Raw genomic sequence first — 18,217 nt, 5'->3', positions numbered from 1 at the left:
ACAAGAGAGCTCGAGCTAAATTATGAATTTATGAAGATGGAACAAATGTAACACATGGAAATGCATTCCCAGAGTCCAGAGCTTCTTCCACAATTTCAGGGAAAAAAAAACATGTTCCAGCAGAGGTAAACAGGAAATCAGGAGATCTCAAAAAACTTAATAATACTTAAGGTAAGGAAACAATCAAGAATGAAGAGCAAAAGCTATGGAAGAATTTAAAGAAAAATTGAACTACAATTTAAATAAACATTATGAGACCAAGGAGCCAGACTCCCCTGCTCCTCCTACAGCCATATGATAAATTAAAAGCCACCTGAGCTCCTGTCACTGCTCCTAGCCCATGGCCCAGCATCTAGATCTGGCAGGGGGTTTTCTAATATCCCACAACCTTAGCACCTTTCCAGCAGACTACAGTTAAAATTAAAGCTTCCCATTGAAATGCTTCTTTTCTCTCTCTCTGCCTGTCAAAACACAGATCAACTGGAAGCCAGGATTTAACGTGACCCACATCTAACATCAAAGGCTGCTGATGTTTAGCTGAGCACAAGTGACAGGTCTGATTCTTTCTTGACACAATGGAGTTATTAACTTTTTCAAGCTCCTGTTCTTGGATTTCTCGTTGCCTGTCATTACTTCTACTCTTGTCTGATGGACCAGACCACAAGGCACTGAACTTTCAGTACCTACTTTGTAAAACAGAGGTTAATAAGGACAGCGACAAATTACAAACTGTGGTTTTACAACACGTTATGGTGTTTCAAATGCCTTGATTTGGCTGCTGAGAACCTTCTCAAACTTTATTAATCAGCCTTAACTCTGAAAGGCTCATTGAGCAGTAATATCTACTGCTTCAAAGCATGAGATTTCTGGGGAAAAAAAGTAAATATAACTCTCTGCTGTTGGAAGAAAACATTTCTAAAGCTGAACAACCTCCCCTTGGTACAGAACTGGCTCCAGTGGTAATTCAGTTTCAGCAATTAAGTCAAAGTTGGTTTTTATTTATTTATCAACTCTTTAAATGCCATCCTTCATGCATATGCTGAGTACCTGACTATCAAGAAGCTAAGAGGACATGCCAGTATAGGCCAACAAGCTGTACTGGCTCTAGGCAGAGCAGTTGAACTAGTTACTGCTTTCCTATCTTCAGGGCCAGTAGCCCACTAAGTAGCTGCCACTTACTTCAGAGCAATAAAATCATTTCCCTGTGTGGAGGAGCAGTGCCATTAATCCCCACACTTGCACATGTGGAACTGAGGCTCACAAAGACAAACCCAGCTCCATCACATTCATCAATGGTCACTTAACTAAGTGCTGAAGGCAGGAGCCCAAAGGTCCCTTCAGTTGGTCCCTTCTACAGCCAGAAGGCATTTCAACCCACCCAAAACCTGCACCTCCTTCTGGAGCTATTCATCCCTCCTCATTGACCACAGGAGACTGGAAAGCAAATAAGCTTCTAACTGATGTTCCTCAAAGCCATGCGTGATGGCTCTAGAATCCATCCAAAACCAATCGGGAATCAGGGAATGGCCCAGGGTCACTCTCTTTACTGAGGGAACACACATTCTGTGTTCTTGCTAGATGGGAGACTGTGTTTTGCTCACCAAGGCTAGCTGGGCCAGGGGAACATGTGTCCACAGCCTCCCATGGCCTCAGAACAAGCTCCAAGAGCCACAGGACAGCAACTGCACTTACTTGGAAGATATTGGAGAAGTCTCTCAGGTTGAAAACATAGTGGAACTTGACAGCCGTCGGCAGGAAAGTAGCAGCTACTTTCTGATGCAGTCCCAGGGCCAGGGCAATCAGCTGCTGAGCTGATTTTTGCACAGTCTCGGAGAAATTCCCACTTGTCAGGTGCTGCATTAAAATGGTACTGTAGATCCTGGACAAGGCATCCTGACCAGGGATGGAGAGAGCGAAGACGCAGAAGTGACGCTGAGAAAGAGAAAGGAAGACATGGAAAGGTCAGAGAGATGGGCAACCACCTCTCAAGCAAAATGCCCTGGGGGACTTGATGCGATTGGACACAGTGCTAGATAATCTCATCTAGGCTGCCCTTCCCATGAAAGGCTGGACCAGATGATCTTTCAAGGTCCCTTCCAACCTGGGATGCCTATGATGCTATGACTTGCAGTCCACCTGAACAAGGCTATTTCCCTCTTCCAGTTTCCCAGCAGAGGATAGTTGACAAGTGACATCATTCTGCTCACTAAACAAGGGATTTTTGACTGCATATCACAACTGCTACGCTGGAAGTCTGCTAAAGAGCTGAAGGGCTCTGAAGGTCCCACTGACCTCTCATGAAGCCAGCCGCTGTCTCTGTTAGGAACAGACTCTGGAAGGTGCCATCTCCCAGAAGACCCCTTTATTGATTTGGAACTTGCAAAGACAGAGGAGATGCCCATTCCCAGCCATGGGACACTTATTTGTAACACAACAGAGTCCCTTGCTAAAGAGGACTCAGAGCCTGGGCTGACTTGTCATGAGGTTTCTCCATAAGGGAATCAATTTTGCTCTCCGCTATCCAGGCTCCCCAAGGGCTGGCAGGTGCCTGCCTGCAGTGCTATGAGCAGGATCTGTCCCTGCAGCAGCCATCCCATTGAGTTACAGCTGCTCTTGCATTGGCACCCGTTTCTCAGAGTATTTCTCCACTACTGCTCACATGGCAGGCTTCTCCTCCCATGGCATGGCAAACACCCGCCATGCAGCTGGGAAGGGCACCGTCCCTCTCGCTGCCATTTGTCCCCATTGGATGCGAACAGGACCAGCTCAGTGGCTTTGATCCACAGGCACAGGGAAAAGCCTCCGACCAGGCTCTGCCACTCCTCACAGCTTGGGGAAAAGGCTAAGTAACCTCAAAGCTGATAATAACCAGCTCTATGACCCAGGTCGGGCCTCACAGCTCCCAAAAATCAAGCCCTGAAGTTTAAGATCTCTTCCCAAATCTATACTTCTATTACCAACAGCACTTGTACTGTTTTGGGAGGGATTTTTTGGTGGTGTTTGTTTGGGTTTTCCCCCCACGCCTCCTTTTAATGAGAATACACTGCCAGCTCCATCAGCAAATTCTAGAAACCAAAAGGCTTTAATGAAATATGTTCCAGAGGTAAATATGAGCTAAATGAAGGCAAAATCTCCCTGTATGAACCAAAAGGCTGTCCTAAAAGTAGGTGTTACGCTGGCTGGCAGCTTGTGACTTCTTCCTCCAACTGAGCAGCAGAATGCAAGGAAACACAAACAAGGGAATAAGGGAGCGAGTCTGCTGCTTCACCATCAGGAATTACAGTCACTCGACAGATTCACGCCATTTCTACGGATAAAATGACAGCAGAATCTACCAGTAGTTTTCCTCTGGCCTCACGCTTAAATAATCCACCCAAAAATAAAATCAGCGACGTGCCTGCTATTGCGCAGAGCTTTACCTGCAGGCGCGGGTTGACGGTGAAACTCCCTGCAGTCGGGTTCATGCATGACACGTACTGCACGTTCGTGATCTTCTTCAGCGACAGCTTGGTCCTGTCGTACCTTTGGGCAAAACAAAAGCAGCAGCACTGTGACCGCAGCCTGCGAGCGGCAGCTGCTGCGTCTCCCCTGGTGCACATCCACGGCTGCCAATGCCGCGTTGTCTTCAGCGGGGTTAAATCCTGCATCTCGCCGAGGCAGGGCCCAGGCTCGCCTGCGTGCCTGTACGTGGCCTGGCACACACGAGTCCTGCTCTTGGTGGAAATTTTTCAGCTTCAACAACCTGTAGCTAATATTTGTGTAAGCTAGTAACAAGCACTGAGCAAAGCCCACAGGCTGTAACAGTCGCTTGAATGGAAATTGTAGAAAATCACAGAAGCGCATCTGGTTCGAGCCAGGCTGGGACAGGGGCAAGCAGGCTGCCTGCTGCCAGATGCAGCTGCCCACCCGCTGCCTGCAGGGGAAGGATGGAGAGTCTGCCGATGGAGCCAGGGGTGCAGCCCCCGCAGGGTTACTACCAGGGCCAGGGCAGGCCAAGGGTTGTGCCTCCTCACCATCCCTGGAGCACCATCCCCCACCAGGCTGCAGGAGGGCACACTGAACGTGCAAGACCCCAGCGGGCACTGCCAAGAGCACGGGCAGAAAGCCTGGACATGCCTGGGAGGGGACTTGTGGCATGCTGAATCCCCCCCTTCCCCTGACTCCAATGCCCCCAGGCAAACAGCAGAGCCCTATTCCTGCCCGACTTCCCGACATCCACAGCCCAAACCTTTTGCCTCCCCTCCACCTTCTCCATACTTGGGAAGCTTTTGGCCAAGCTCAGGCACGCATGCAGCTGAGGAGACTGGGAATTGCTATGAGTCCCTGCCCTGTATTCCCCACGGGGAGAGCTGCAAATCTTGCTGTCCGACGCGGTGCTGCTGGCTACGGTGTAAAATGCACCAATCGCCTTCCAAAATTCTGTCACTGTTTTTCCTTCCAATTACCTCTGCCTGGATAACGCTTGTTTGCTGCTGCCTGACTGCAAACAATATTAGCTGCTCACAGCAGGAGTGGTTCATCCCAGCTGAGGCCAAACCCATGGCCTCTCTCCGTACCGCAGGGCAGCGGGGCTGAGCAACACTCTCCCCTTGCAGGCTCTGCACTGGGACCACAGTCACAAACCGCAGCAAGAGCAGAGCAAAGCTCCTCTCAACCAGGCTATGAGCAAGTGAGTTTGTTTGCTGGGGACAGGGGAAACCCTGAGGGTGCACAACATTTCGTTCACCCAGAGCCAGCTCCAGCCCAGGCGGATGCGATGGCAGACATGGGATGGGAAGGGGGAACCGCGCTTTGACCTCCTCTCAAACCCCATCCCCAACACTGGAGCTGAATGAAAAGGTCTCGGACAACCAAGCCCGAGCAGCCTCCTACCAGTGGCCGTAGTCCAGGTGCTGCCTGATCAGCGTATGGGGCTGCACCGTGCCATAAGCGTCCACTTCGGGCATGTTCAGATCATCGATGAAGTAGATAAGTTTCTTGGTACCCGGAGGGCCATAATTTCTGCCAGCCTTTTTATCCAGAGGCTTCTCAAGCACACCTGTACGGAGGCAGAGGTGCAAAGCTAAGCTACCGGGGGGGTCACGGCTGCAAAATAAAAATGATTTCTCAACCCAGCTCGATGCTGCGCTGTGTGTAGCTACAGCAGCCCCAGAGGAGCTGAGCTATGCACAGGACAGACAGGGCTCATCTCACAGCACAGGGGAAGGCCCCAGCCCCCTCCAACTGGCATCTGGGCTGTTTATTGCTCTTTGGGAAGGAAGAGTTGGTCTCGGTACAGGATGCTGCTCACTGGCAGGTCGGTGGCTGTCCCCAAGCTGTGTCTATGGAGCAGCCAGGAGCCCTGCACGGGGCTGGCAGGGACCCTTGGGCAGCTCTTTGGTCTGACTTGATCCAAATCAGAAAGCTCTCAATTCCTCCTTTCAAACAAAATATGGCAAAACTAAGTCTTCTACAAAACGGGTCTACTTCAGACCAAACAAAAGCTTTTCACGCAAGATAAAGCTTTTTTAATCCCTTCTGCGTAATTTTTTAAATGAAATCTTGCTTGCTGAGGTTATTCTGACCCACACAACAGAGCAGTGAATATCCTCTGCCGCCTGCCACAGCTACACAGCAACCGCACCGTTCACATGGGCAGTAGTGGCTGGGCGCTGGGGAGGGGAAAAGGAGATGCTGTAGGCACAGAAGCCCATGAGCAAAGCTGATTTTGTGAGGGCATGTGCATTTTTTAACCTCCGTTAGACGAACGTAATAAATGATTTTGAGGCCAAATTCCTGGACATCTTCAGGACAAACAAAATAATATTTTTCATTTAAATGCACCAAACACCCACAAGTTCCCTGATCCCCTCCCCCAGCATTACCCGAACCTCCAGATCATAGCACAGAATCACAGACTGGTTTGGGTTGGGAGGGACCTTAAAGACCATCCAGTTCCAACCCCCCCTGCCACAGGCAGGGACACCTTCCACCAGACCAGGCTGCTCCAAGCCCCATCCAACCTGGCCTTGAGCATTGCCAGGGAGGGGGCAGCCACAGCTTCTCTCGGCAACCTGGGCCAGTCCCTCACCACCCTCACAGCAAAGAATTTCTTCCTAATATCTAATCTAAAAGACAATGTGACAAGACTCATTTCCAACATGAGCTGCCCAATTACCACCTAGTTTTAAGTAGGGTCATGCACAAGCAAGGGAAAGCACAGAGAGAAAAGCTTCTCATTTCAAAGTTTCGCAAGATTTTAATTTGTTTTAGCAGAAGGCTGAGGTTACGTGTTGCTCTAGATTATAAAGTGTGGGGAATGTTTATAACTCTGGGCTGATATTTAATAAAAATCACCCCACGTTGCTGCATACAATGTTTTATACGTTATTGATTCCTTTGATTGCAGCCCGAGCAACCTTTACTGACTCAGTAAGTGGAAAAGCAAACTGAAGCAGCTCTCTTCTGCCCAGACCCTGGGACAGGTTTTCTGCCACGTGCTTAACTTGGAGAGCATCCTTGGTCTCAGGGGCTCACTGCTCTCCTGAAACGGAGGCAGAATTTGTTTCATTTACACAGTTTTGGGTTGTCAACAGACCTATAAGGTGCTGTATAGCAGCATGGTAAGTAGCAATTCTTTGTAATTAGGGAAGAGTGGCGAATGTAAAGGGGACTGGGAATTTTTATCAAAATCTTCTTGTGAAAATGTATACTTAAGCCATTCATTATCATGTGCAAAAGTTATTAAGGAAGATTTATATTCTGTTTTTTTCAGACCACAAATCATTTAAAACACCATTTTTTTTTTTTACTGCTTCGGTGCGTTGCAGACAGCTTGTCTTTCCCACTACTCAAAATTCAGCTGATTTCTTGTCACAGACAGTTGCTGCACAAAGGAATGAATTGTGCTAAGAAAAATGATGAATCTTTCCTCAGTGGAGTCTCTCTCCCTCTTCAATAAAACCACAATATTTGAAATTTCTAGTAGCATGTTAAATTAAGTGTTTCAAATAAGCATTTAATTTAAATTTAATTAGTCCTTAATTAACATATAAAATCAGCCCTTTTTGAGGTTAAACAAGTATGCAGGAGATTCATCACACTGAAATGCAATTACTGGGGATCAAGTGACATGTTCGCGAAAGTCGCATTTTAATTCAAAGCCATATCTCACAATAATAATAAAGGGTCCATGTCTCTGCCTCTGAGATCCTGACATACTCAAAATTAGCACCTGAAAGGAACAGTCACTCCAAACGAGGCATAGCAAGTGTGATTCCTCTTGCTTGCTGGCTGTTGATCAAGAGAGGGGGAAAATAACCCCAAAAACAAACAAAAAAACCCAACATCTATTGCAATTTTCTCAAGGCAGATCTGGACTGGAAAGGCGCTGAATGACAGGAGCAGGGCAGGAGCATGTGGAAGCCAAGGCTACATCTGAAGTAGGAGCAAGGAGGAGCAGAGGTCCAAGAAGGCAGGTTGTAGCAAGGAGGGTGTCAGTCTCTTTTCCCAGGTAACAAGTGACAGGACGAGAGGAAACAGCCTCAAGTTGTGCCAGGGAAGGTTTAGATTGGATATCAAAGAAAATTTCTTAACTGAAGGTGTTATCAAGCACTGGAACAGGCTGCCCAGGGCAGTGGTGGAGTCACCATCCCTGGAGGGATTTAAAAGCCGTGTAGATGTGGTGCTGAGGGGCATGGGTTAGTGGTGGGCTTGGCAGTGCTGGGTTACCGGTTGGACTCGATGATCTTGAAGGTCCTTTCCAACCAAAACGATTCTGTGGTTCTATGATTCTATAAGAGGGTGCGAAGCAGAGAGAGCAGCAGACCACAGGTCCAGGGCAATGGGTTGAGAGCACAACAAATGCCACAGAAAGTGGTATTCAGTCACAATACACCAAAGAAAATCTCAAAACTGGCCCCAGGGTTGCGCAGGGAGGGTGTCTAGTTCCTTTTAACCCCTATGCACATGGCACTTCTGTAAGTCACAGGGCCCACGAGGATGGTTTGAACCACATAGCTGTTCTTCCCCTAAAGGGCACACACTCTGCACCTTATAAATCCCTTCACCAACAGGCACCTTGTCTGAGAAATTACTGGCTTCCAGGTTAGGTACTTTTTTAAGTAAAAAAAAAAAAAAATAAAAAAAAATCCAAGCCTGCTTTGTATCCATGTTTTACAAATTTAAAGAGGTGCCTGCTGGGGAAAAAAAAGGCAGCCAACTGACAAACTACAGAAAAAGGGACAAATTAACTCTAAAAAATGGGCAGTAGGGAAGCAGGCCAAGCAGCGTAAATCATGCTTCCCCATGCAAATCTCACAGCCACATCTTCATCCCCGTGCAAGATGACTTGCTCCTCTCTGCAGAGAAAGGAAGTTGCTGTCTCAGCCCATAGCTCACGGCCGGAGTAAATAGGGACGCGCTGCCAGGTCTGACAGTATAAATCTCAGCATCTGCACACACTCGCCCCGTCCAGATGGAGACAAATGAGCATGCATTCCCCCACCGAGGCAGCTGGGCGGACAGACAGACAGCTCAGCCCATTCACCAGCTCAAGGGCATTTCATGGAGACCCCATGCAGGGAGAAAAGGAAAAGAGGCACTTGGGAGGGGAAAAGGGAGGCTCTAACCATCACAATGCTCATGGCTGCAAGACTGGACAAAAGGCGAGATTTTGTCATTTATTTTTTGCTTGAAAGACATGTAACCCAAATAATTTGCATTCACACTGTGGGCAAAGGCAGGGGTACCATGGGGTGGGGCTGGCCGGCGCAGGCAGGAGAGCCTGGGAGGGTGGGCACCAGCAGGCCCAGAAACTCTGCAAACCTGCCCCAGAAAGCTCTGACACTGGCCCCACGACACGGCCCCAGGTTATGCAGCACGGGGCTGAGCCTGTGCTGTCACCTCTCTGCAAGCAGATCAGTCCCAGAGGGCAATTTTTAGCTCTGACACCTCTCTTAATATGTCTGCGGTGTTGGGAGCCTGGCAGAGCACGGACGAAGCCCCAGACGCTTACTGCCTGTGGCATCCATCTGGGCTGTGAGCCTGTCCCCACCCGGCACCGCTTGGCCCGGAACGACCCAGACGGTGAAGGTTAAATGCTTGGTCACACCAATGCTTCATGGATGGCGGTCCTGTATAGGGCTGGGGGAGCAAAAGGATTTCAGGACATTTGGGTCAAAACAATATATATAAAGGAAGAATTTTGCTTATGGTGACCGTCAGCTGTTATTCAACTCCAAACAAAACAGGTTGTTTCATTCCTGGTTAATAAATACATGTAAAAAGTTATTTTATCTCTCTTTACGTCAACTCAAAGTGAAAACATCATTGCAAAATGAGCAACTTTTCAAGGATTCCCTCCTTTTTCTTCGCCTCTGAAAAGGCTACACAGCAAAACTGACCTCACCTTGGTCCCAAACTTCATTTTTCACTGATGTGCCAAAATCCACATCAGCGATATTCTTATGGGCTTCCCCAGCGTCAGCAATTCCCTGGGGGTCCGAGGCCCCCAAGGTCAGCAAGCCCTGTGCCCCCTGGGGAGGTGGAGGTGCAGGACCTGCTCCATGGAGCACGTCAGGCTGCAGCAGGACGTGGAGGACAGCACCAGGAACTGGCAGCCCTGGCTTACAGCCTGCACATAACCATTAGCACCATCCTCACTACTAATTGGGATGCAATTCCCGTCGTTGCACCCTGAAAACAGTTTGGATCCTAGCCAAGAAACCCATCCTATTCAGTATGGGCTTAAATTCAAGCATATTAAAGACACACCTCAAGTCAAGTACGAGCTGCATGCTGTACAAAATAGCAACAGATTTAAGCAGGTGTTTTGGCACAGCCCTGAACCAGAGTCGTGGCGTTCAGAATTCAAATCTTCATGTTGGAAAATGTCATCTTCCACAAAACTAGGGGTCTGCTGACCTGAGAGTTTCACAGTGGGATTTAAGAGTCTGTGGGTGTCGGTGCAGCGCCCACAAATGACATGGGCAGCTCGCCCACAGGTTTTCCCCTGAGTGCCACACTGCACATCCCACTCCAAACCCCACCAGACACCCCAGGAATTCGGTATCCTGCCAGCCAGAAGTCTCGTGGCTCAGCCATTGCCTTACCTTGCAGCATGGCAGAGGTGGTGTAGTAGTTAAACGGGACCTTCTTCACCACATATGCATCTGTGTCCAGTGAGGAGAGCTTGTCCCCCACCAGCACAGACTTCCCCGTGCCAGCATTGCCCACCAGCATCACCGGGCGCTGGCGCTCCAGGAGCATGTCCATGAAGTACCGCACACGGACCGTCTCAGCAGTGGGCACCAGGCAAGCCTGAGAGGGGCATAATGAGCAGGTAAGAGTCCCCATCCTTGCCACAACCCCAGAGCCATGTTCTGGGGAGAAGTAAAATTGGGAGAGCCAGGAATGAGTGAGGTGACCCCAGTTTCTAGATTGCACTGGGAAAGGGAACGATACACTGCTGCCAGCCATTAAAATAAAACTGTCTGTACAGATGAAATCTTGACAGCCAGATGCTGGGAGCAGCATCTGGATCTCCCCACAAACACACATTTTCCTAAAACGGTAACAATTTTTAGAAGTCATCTGCTCACTGTGGCGCTTTAAAAGGAAAGAAAAGCATAGCTGGCAAATGCAATTCACTACCTGCAGAAACTCATCTTTTTGTCCAAATCCTAAAAACATCCCTATTTTCAGCCAGGCACAGGATGATGACATAGTGTCTCAAGAGCTTTGTCACTACATTGTCTCACATCCTGCAGGCTGCACTCCTTGGCTAAATGTACCCCCTGTCTTTGCAACCTGGGCACACCAGCTCCTGGGTCACTGGGGTGGCTCTAAGCCTGCCCCTCACGTACATCACTCATAGTTAGAAGATGGATGGAGGATGTGTCTTCGCAGTCAAAGCACAGTAAAGAAAGATGGGTAGTTCGGTTGTACCTCATAAAGAATGTCATCCTTATTATGAAGTGCTTGACCTTTAATGAGACTTCATTGAAATGCCCTCGAACAGTCACTAAAATACATGTATTCCTCCCAGACAGAAAGCATGCAAGGTTCACGTACCTGTAATGGCATTTCTGGATCAAATTCAAAGTGGGGAATAAGTTTAGACCAAGGTTCAAACTTCTTCGTTTCTGGATCGATGTAAAAGTCAAAGACTGTGCCCTGAGAGGGGAACTTGATAGTCTTGAATTCTGCCACCCACCACTTGCTGAACTCCACTCTGTAGTCCACAAGCTGCAAGGCAGAAAGAGGAGAAAATATGCTCATCTGGAGAAATTCATTAGTGATGGAGACTGTTATCTATCCCAGTCCACCAGAGTGGCACTGGTCCTTGAAATATATTCCACAGCATAACGATCTTATCCTTCTTCCTATTATTAAGCCTAATTTTTCATTTTCTTCGTTTCTTCTCATCACTCCTATTTATTCACCTAAATAATTCATTCTCTGTGTTGATCACTCTTGGTATGTCTGAGATTAGATAAATGGATCAATTTGAAAAAGAGAAATACGTGCCTATGACTAAACAGACTGCTTGATTGATTCTTGGTGCCTACTTCTTCCAACAGACAAGGACACAACATCCGTCTACATCTGTGGTCATGGTTAGTCAAAGCATGCATACTAAAGCCTTTCCTCATAAATCACACTACTCTATTAATACTCAGTTGTTGCCTTCTGGCCTCTTTTCAAGCCACAATGTTTTGGAGAAGCAGGATTGCAGACATCAGTGTACCAAAGCACCAGAGAGGGACCTAGCAGGACTAGGGAAGTGATCACTCCCTCTGTACTCGGCACTGGTGAGGCTGCACCTCGAATCCTGTATTCAGTTTTGGGCCCCTCACTACAAGAAAATCATTGAGGTGCTGGAGCAAGTTTAGAGAAGGGCAATGAAGCTGGTGAAGGGTCTGAAGCACAAGTGTAATGAGGAGCAGCTGAGGGAACTGGGGGTGTTTAGTCTGGAGAAAAGGAGGCTGAGGGGAGACCTTATTGCTCTCTACAACTACCTGAAAAGAGGTTGTAGCGTGGCAGGGGTCAGTCTCTTCTCCCAAGTAACAAGTGATAGGATGAGAGGAAACAGCCTCAAGTTGTGCTAGGGGAGGTTTAGATTGGAGATCAGGGACAATTTCTTCACTGAAAGGGTTGTCAAGCACTGGAACAAGCTGCCCAGGGCAGTGGTGGAGTCACCATCCATGGTTTAGTGGTGGACTTGGCAGTGCTGGGTTAACAGTTGGACTTGATGATCTTAAGGGTCTTTTCCAACCTAAATGATCCTGTGATCTGTGACTGTGCCCCTTTGGCTCTGCTGTGTTTCTGCACTGCCATATCGCCCTGGAAGCACCCACTTTCTTGTCTTTCCCCATTAATATCTTTCTATGCATGGAGATTTTGGAGCATCAGAATTTTTTCAAGAGCTGGGGTGACAGTTTTGCTTTAGACGCTGGGTTAGGACTTGCAAAATGTGCTTAGTCCCCTCCCCTGCCCCAGGTCTCCTGTGTGACATTGGGCCAGTCACTCTGCCCAAGTGTCTTCCCATGCACATAACAGGGACTACAGCCTTTTGCCCTTGGGACAAGTGAGTGGGGAAAGGAGGAGAAAAGTGCTTTTAAGAAGATGTCTGTGAAATACCGGATGCATAAGTTAGCCAGTTTTAACAGCCCAGTTTCTTCCTGGGGCATCTGCAGGTCTCTCCTCCCCATAGCCATTTGACACGCTTTCCCAGGCCAGAAGCCTAGGTGGGACAGCCAACACGTTGCCCATAGGCTGCTAAGCCTCCATCAGGAAACCTGGGTTTGCAGCTGAACTGAATCGAGTGTCCTCTGTAAAGTCTCCTGAGCCACCATCCATCAAAAGACCAGAGGATTTGAAAAACACATTATTAGTATCCACAACTTTGCAGTCTCGTGCTATTCAGAGAGGCAGAATAACCGTAATTCTCCATCCTCCTGTTGTTATCACTCCTCGGCACCGGCAGCAGAGTAGCCTGCAGCGGAGAGGGACGTGCACCGCTGCTAAAAGCTTTCTCACGAGGGTGTCCTTACCCTGCACAGGCAAACTGTCCGCAGCTGCATTGTGAAGGGCTGCCCACCCTCCCTAACTGAGCAGTTACGTGGAGCCGCTCCAGCCCCAGCTCTGTTGCCAGAACGGTGTTGAACTCAAACTGCTTCTTTAATAAAAACCCCATATGGATTTCCACTAATTTCAGAGCCTGGAAATGGCAAATCTATCATCTGTTTTTTTACCGGGGCCCCACTACCCACCAACCAGCGCAGAGGAGTGGGAAAACTTCCAGACTGTTTCTCCTGACATTTCAGCAGCAAAAGGTCAGCACGAAGGGCACCTTCAATGGAGAGCAATAAACAGATTTTATATTGGATCATTTTTCATCAGGCTTCCCCTCGCTCGGACCGCTGTATCCTCGCACTCTCAGCTCTGACATTTACAAAGCATCACGAGCAGCGATGCACAGTCCAGCCTCAAAGTCAAACCTCCCCGAGGGATGCTGTGCCCGCGCAGCACGGCTCCTCCTGCAACCCGCACAGCAGCCCAGCAAGAGTGTGCTGCGTCCAGGCCCCCGCTCCCTTGGGAGCCAGGCAGACAGCAGGCAGCAAAGCCAGCAGAGTCAGTCCCTGGCATCGCAACAGCGCGGGGAGCACAGTGGCCATCTGCCACGCGACCGCACTCCAGCCGACTTGCTCGAGGAGCTAAAAGCTCCTATAATTAGACAGCAGCTTGTAGTGCTGAAGCAAGGACAAGCAGCGCTTCCCAGGCGTTGCTGTGGTTTTTTTAAAGTCATCCTACACTGACAACACTAAGGCTGAGTATTTCCCAGCTGGCACATAGGAAATGGAGAGTTAAGTACTCCACAAGGACCAAGAAAGCTGGTCTCACACAGGTCATTCAACGGCCACGAGGCACGATGGCACCAAGCGAGTGCTGAGCTGAGCTTAAGCTGTGTTGTCACCTTCTGAAGCATCTGCTCCTTGGCATGAAGCAAATGTACAGAGACTAGCAGACGTTGTTGGTCTAGCATTGAGGCACATGAAAAAAAACACAAAGAGACCCCAGTGAGCACCTGAGCAGCCTCTGAGAACGGCAGTGCCTCCACTCAAGCTGGGGAAGGATCTCCAGTGTCAGGTCCATGGAGAGACCTCCCACATACTCCAGACAACACAGAGCTTGACACAAGCCCACTAGAGAACAGATATGGGTCTCTGAGCCCTTGACATCAGTGCCCTGTCACTGCGCAGACCCACACATCAGGACAACATGCTTTAGACCTGTGGATAAGGTATCCTCTGACCAGGAGACACAACTACCCAAGAGGGATTGGGCAGAACCAGAGCAAGCAGCTCCAGCAGGTGCCCAATGTACTTCTACCCACAGGCTTTGCACTACTCACAGTGGTCTTTGTGCCACTTGCTGAAAAGCCGGTACTCAAAATTTAGGCTTTCAGGTGCCACATGTGCTCTCAGACCCCTCTACAAGTGCCTCAGGTTTCTCCTGCCTGCCTCTGAACCAGTCACATTAAAAATCTCCAGCTTGTACAGATGTCAATCTGGAAACAGCAACGCCAACAGAGGGTGGAAAGCCGTCCTGCAAGCACGGGCACAAAACCATGGAACAGAGCCAAGGGTGGCCCCAATGTTGGCAGCGCTGGCAGCAGGGCTCTGACACAGAGCCTGCTGTCTTCTTGTCCATTATTACTGTTAACAGTTGGAAGCCATAAACCAGCAGCAGCTTTTCCAGTTACTTGGAAATAAGAGACAGCCCTGCTGTGCCGAGCTGAGCCATAGGGCCAGGAAATGGGGCAGAACGGGGCACTGGGGTGAAAGGAAATGCCCATTTCTCCTCTCCTGTGCACAAGACATTGGGAAGAGACAGAGAACAGAGGGGTCAGAGGCAGCAGCACAACCCCGCTTCCCCCTGGCAAGTCTGGAGAAGATCCTTCCCAAGATCCCTGTTGTTCACATGCTACAGCTCCCATGAAAGAAGCCGTGTTTCAGCCCAGCTGGAAATGTCTGTGCTTCTCCTGTGTTTTAAGGACCAGGACTTGAAAGAGGGCTGAAAATGTGCAGCATCAAATGCTGACCTTGAGAAAACTCAGTCTTATAACAATATCACCATGCAAGAGATCACACCCACCTTGTCCGATGCAAGCTGATGGATTCAGAGGCTGACAGCTACAATTAATCCATAGGACAGACGTACTGTGGGAAGCAGCATGGAGAGTAGTGCCCTGTCTTCCTCTGTCTCTCAGACTTGAGCATACTTTGAATGTCAGAGACAACACTAGTGATCCACAACCTGATAAATCCTCCTTGCCTAAGATCTTGGTCTCTAGATTGTGCCCTCCAGTACTGCAGTCTCCAGTGTGGACATCCATCCACCAACAGCTTGACTGAGCCCAGCAGCTCATGCCAGAGACCACCCAACAGCTGGCTGCCTGGAGGGGAGTTCAAGCTGAGTGCCTACAACCATCAACCTCAACCTCATCAGCATGCTCCCAGCAAAGACTATTTCAATGAGCAGAGCTACTGTCTACTTGCACTTAAGTGGAAGCACATAATCCCCAAAGCCCATCCTGCCCTGCTGACCACCCCTCTTATGTACTTCTATCAGAAATTGAGGACAGCCAACTCTTGACATCCACCTATGTTTAATAAAAGCCAGTGGTAACAAAGCACCAGCTGGTTTGTGTTATACAGTGCAACATCTACCTGTGCAGTCAGATGGCTGAAAGTCTGCTCCACCGATACATTCATCTAATAAATCAGTCTTAATTTGATCACATTATGCACATCCACAGACCTCTATAAATTAACCTCGCGTTTCTCCCCAGTGAAATGTGTCTGCATATGCAAACAGCCCTCCGCCTTTATCACTTGACCCCTCAGCTGTTCTGCTGTGGTGTTACACCCTGGATAACGAGGCCTTTCGCAAAAGGAATTGTTGCATTCAGGTCTCTAGTTCATTATCACATATATGAGAGCCCCAGGAAAACAGCACTACTAATATAGCACTATGTTTTGGAAAGTATTAAAAAAAAAAAAAGAAGAAAAAAAAAAGCCTATATTAAAGATGCTGAAGCAGCATCTTCTTTCTTACCTGGTCTTGAAACATTGATCCACCAAAGGCCCAGACAGCAGCAAAGACAAAGTAAAGTTCATAAAGCTCCTTGGGACAGTCGGCAGGTGTGTTCTCCTCTGTCAGGAGGCATTCGAGGAGGTAGCACAACATCTGAACCATACTCTGCTCAGGAATGGGAATAATCTTCTTAAATCTAAGGGATGGAAATTGAAAGCATGGGAAATATAATTGGGTCCAGCAACACAGTCGCTCACAGCCCAGGAAGGCAAGCCTAGAAATGCTGTTTCAGAATATTAGCATTTTACTTGTCAGCAGTGTGTGTCTTATTCCCAGGTACAGCAATAAAGAGAACACCCATTCTCTTCCTTGGACCTGCTGGCACCGGCACATATACAAGTAATAACAGTAATCAGAAGTTTCAAGCATTTTAAAACTTTGATCCTCTTGAAAGAAGTAAAATGGAAGACTTGCTAAAGGCAATGATTTCCTGTGAACATGATGAGTTCAAAAGCAGTCAAATAGAGGAGCAATAAAATAAACCTTTTCATCTTGCCATTTTACATTCATTTAAGCTACACTTACAGAATTCCAAACTAATATTGTAGCAGCACTGAAGTCCTCCATAAAGTAATTATAGCTATTTGAAAGGTTGGTTCTACAATTTCTGAATTAAGCAAGCTACCAAAATACTCAGCTCAGGGTTGCCTGCAGCTAATCCTGTGGATTTCGTGGTCTGACACAATGTTCAGCAAATAGAATACGAAATGTCCAATGGACTTTGCTGTCAACCAGCTTGGTCCCCCAGGGAGCAGCTCCCTAGTAAGATGCCTAACTCCTACTTCCAAAGACCATGGCTTTCACTGATGCAGCCCCTTCTGACACATCCCCATTCTGGTCAACAACTCCCATGCTCAATTGTACACTCATTTTTTTCTTTTTTTTAAATGAAGGTGCAACTATAAGGAACAAGCAGAGGATGCGAGAAGCTCCCTTACTTCAGTTTGCTGGGAGTCCACTTTGGCCAATTCTCACCACAGCATAATGGAGTTGTCTCCCATGATAATAAGCAAGAACCATACAGCTTCTCTGTGGGCACTGCTTTAAAGCTAACTCAAGCCAAGAGAACCAGGACTCTTCCAAATATCCAAGTTCTTCATGTTCATTGGATTGGTGTCGAACCATGAAACATGCCCAGGCTGGATGCCCACACAGACTGACTTCATTTTATTCAAATGTATCAGGAAAGAAATTCAAGAGAGAACTGCTGGTAGAGCAATCCCACATCTCACCCTCTCTCACAAACACCAGCTTCCTTCTCATCACTGAGAGGCAGGAAAAGAAGTGGGGAGAGGAAAAAAGAGGATCCACTCTCTCCACCTTCCACACGGCATACTGAAAACTTTCCTTCAGCAGTGGTCTGAAACCTGTTCTACTGAAAAATAACTCGTTAGGTACTAGCCTGACACGCCAGAAGACTGAAAAACTTTCTCTTTAGGATCTCCTGGATTTACTTTCCAAGAGATAGAGAACTGGTACAAGAAATACAGGAACAATCAAATCAAAATCAGATGAAAACCAGATCTGACCAACACAGAATGGGCAGGAGTGTCAGCTCCCCCACCTCACCCCATTGTTTCTCTAAGCTTAAGCCAATGATGCTCAGGGCTTTAAGGGGCAAGAAGGGCCATGTGCAGTGCAACCCCAGCACAGCACAGCTGGTCTGGAAAGCAGAAAATATCCCCTGCACTTGCCAGTGGAGATACAATCACTCTTAAGATGGTACCTTGTTCTGAGGGTGTCCAAGCAAATTGGCAGGTACTTATCAAACAAAATGGTCAGGTTGGCTCTTTTGGACTGGATCTCTCGACTATCAATCCAGCTGCTCACCGGGGGATTCCAGCCCAGATCCGATGGGTTGATGTACAGGATCCCTTTAGGCCCAGGGTAAGAGAGAACATAAAGTAAGGACGCAACAGTGACCATTCCTTTCCTCCAGCAGAATTTCTCAGCTATGTTCACACAAATAAAACCCTGTCAAATATGCCTGGGTGCCCCATAACCTACCCCCTCCTCCTGCCACACTGCGGAGTAGAAACATTAACAGTGAAGAGACTTAACTCAGGAAACCAGGACA

The 18,217-nt window shown here is 48.2% G+C and overlaps 1 protein-coding gene across 1 annotated transcript in view; it reads right to left on the bottom strand.

Annotated features, from left to right (window-relative positions):
• DNAH9 (dynein axonemal heavy chain 9) overlaps window positions 1-18,217 on the bottom strand; it is a 207,577-nt gene that overhangs the window by 133,180 nt on the left and 56,180 nt on the right. The window contains exons 35-41 of the mRNA XM_068413544.1: window positions 17,867-18,014; window positions 16,102-16,276; window positions 11,053-11,226; window positions 10,092-10,299; window positions 4,873-5,038; window positions 3,420-3,522; window positions 1,693-1,932 (exon numbers count right to left, since the gene is read on the bottom strand). Of these exons, the coding sequence (XP_068269645.1) occupies window positions 1,693-1,932; window positions 3,420-3,522; window positions 4,873-5,038; window positions 10,092-10,299; window positions 11,053-11,226; window positions 16,102-16,276; window positions 17,867-18,014 (1,214 nt within the window). The remainder of the gene's footprint in view (window positions 1-1,692; window positions 1,933-3,419; window positions 3,523-4,872; window positions 5,039-10,091; window positions 10,300-11,052; window positions 11,227-16,101; window positions 16,277-17,866; window positions 18,015-18,217) is intronic.

This window comes from Nyctibius grandis, chromosome 15, assembly GCF_013368605.1.
Source record: "Nyctibius grandis isolate bNycGra1 chromosome 15, bNycGra1.pri, whole genome shotgun sequence".
Classification (NCBI taxonomy): domain Eukaryota; kingdom Metazoa; phylum Chordata; class Aves; order Nyctibiiformes; family Nyctibiidae; genus Nyctibius; species Nyctibius grandis.
The sequence above is the reverse complement of the archived record's forward strand: the minus strand, read 5'-3'. Positions and strand labels throughout refer to the sequence as shown.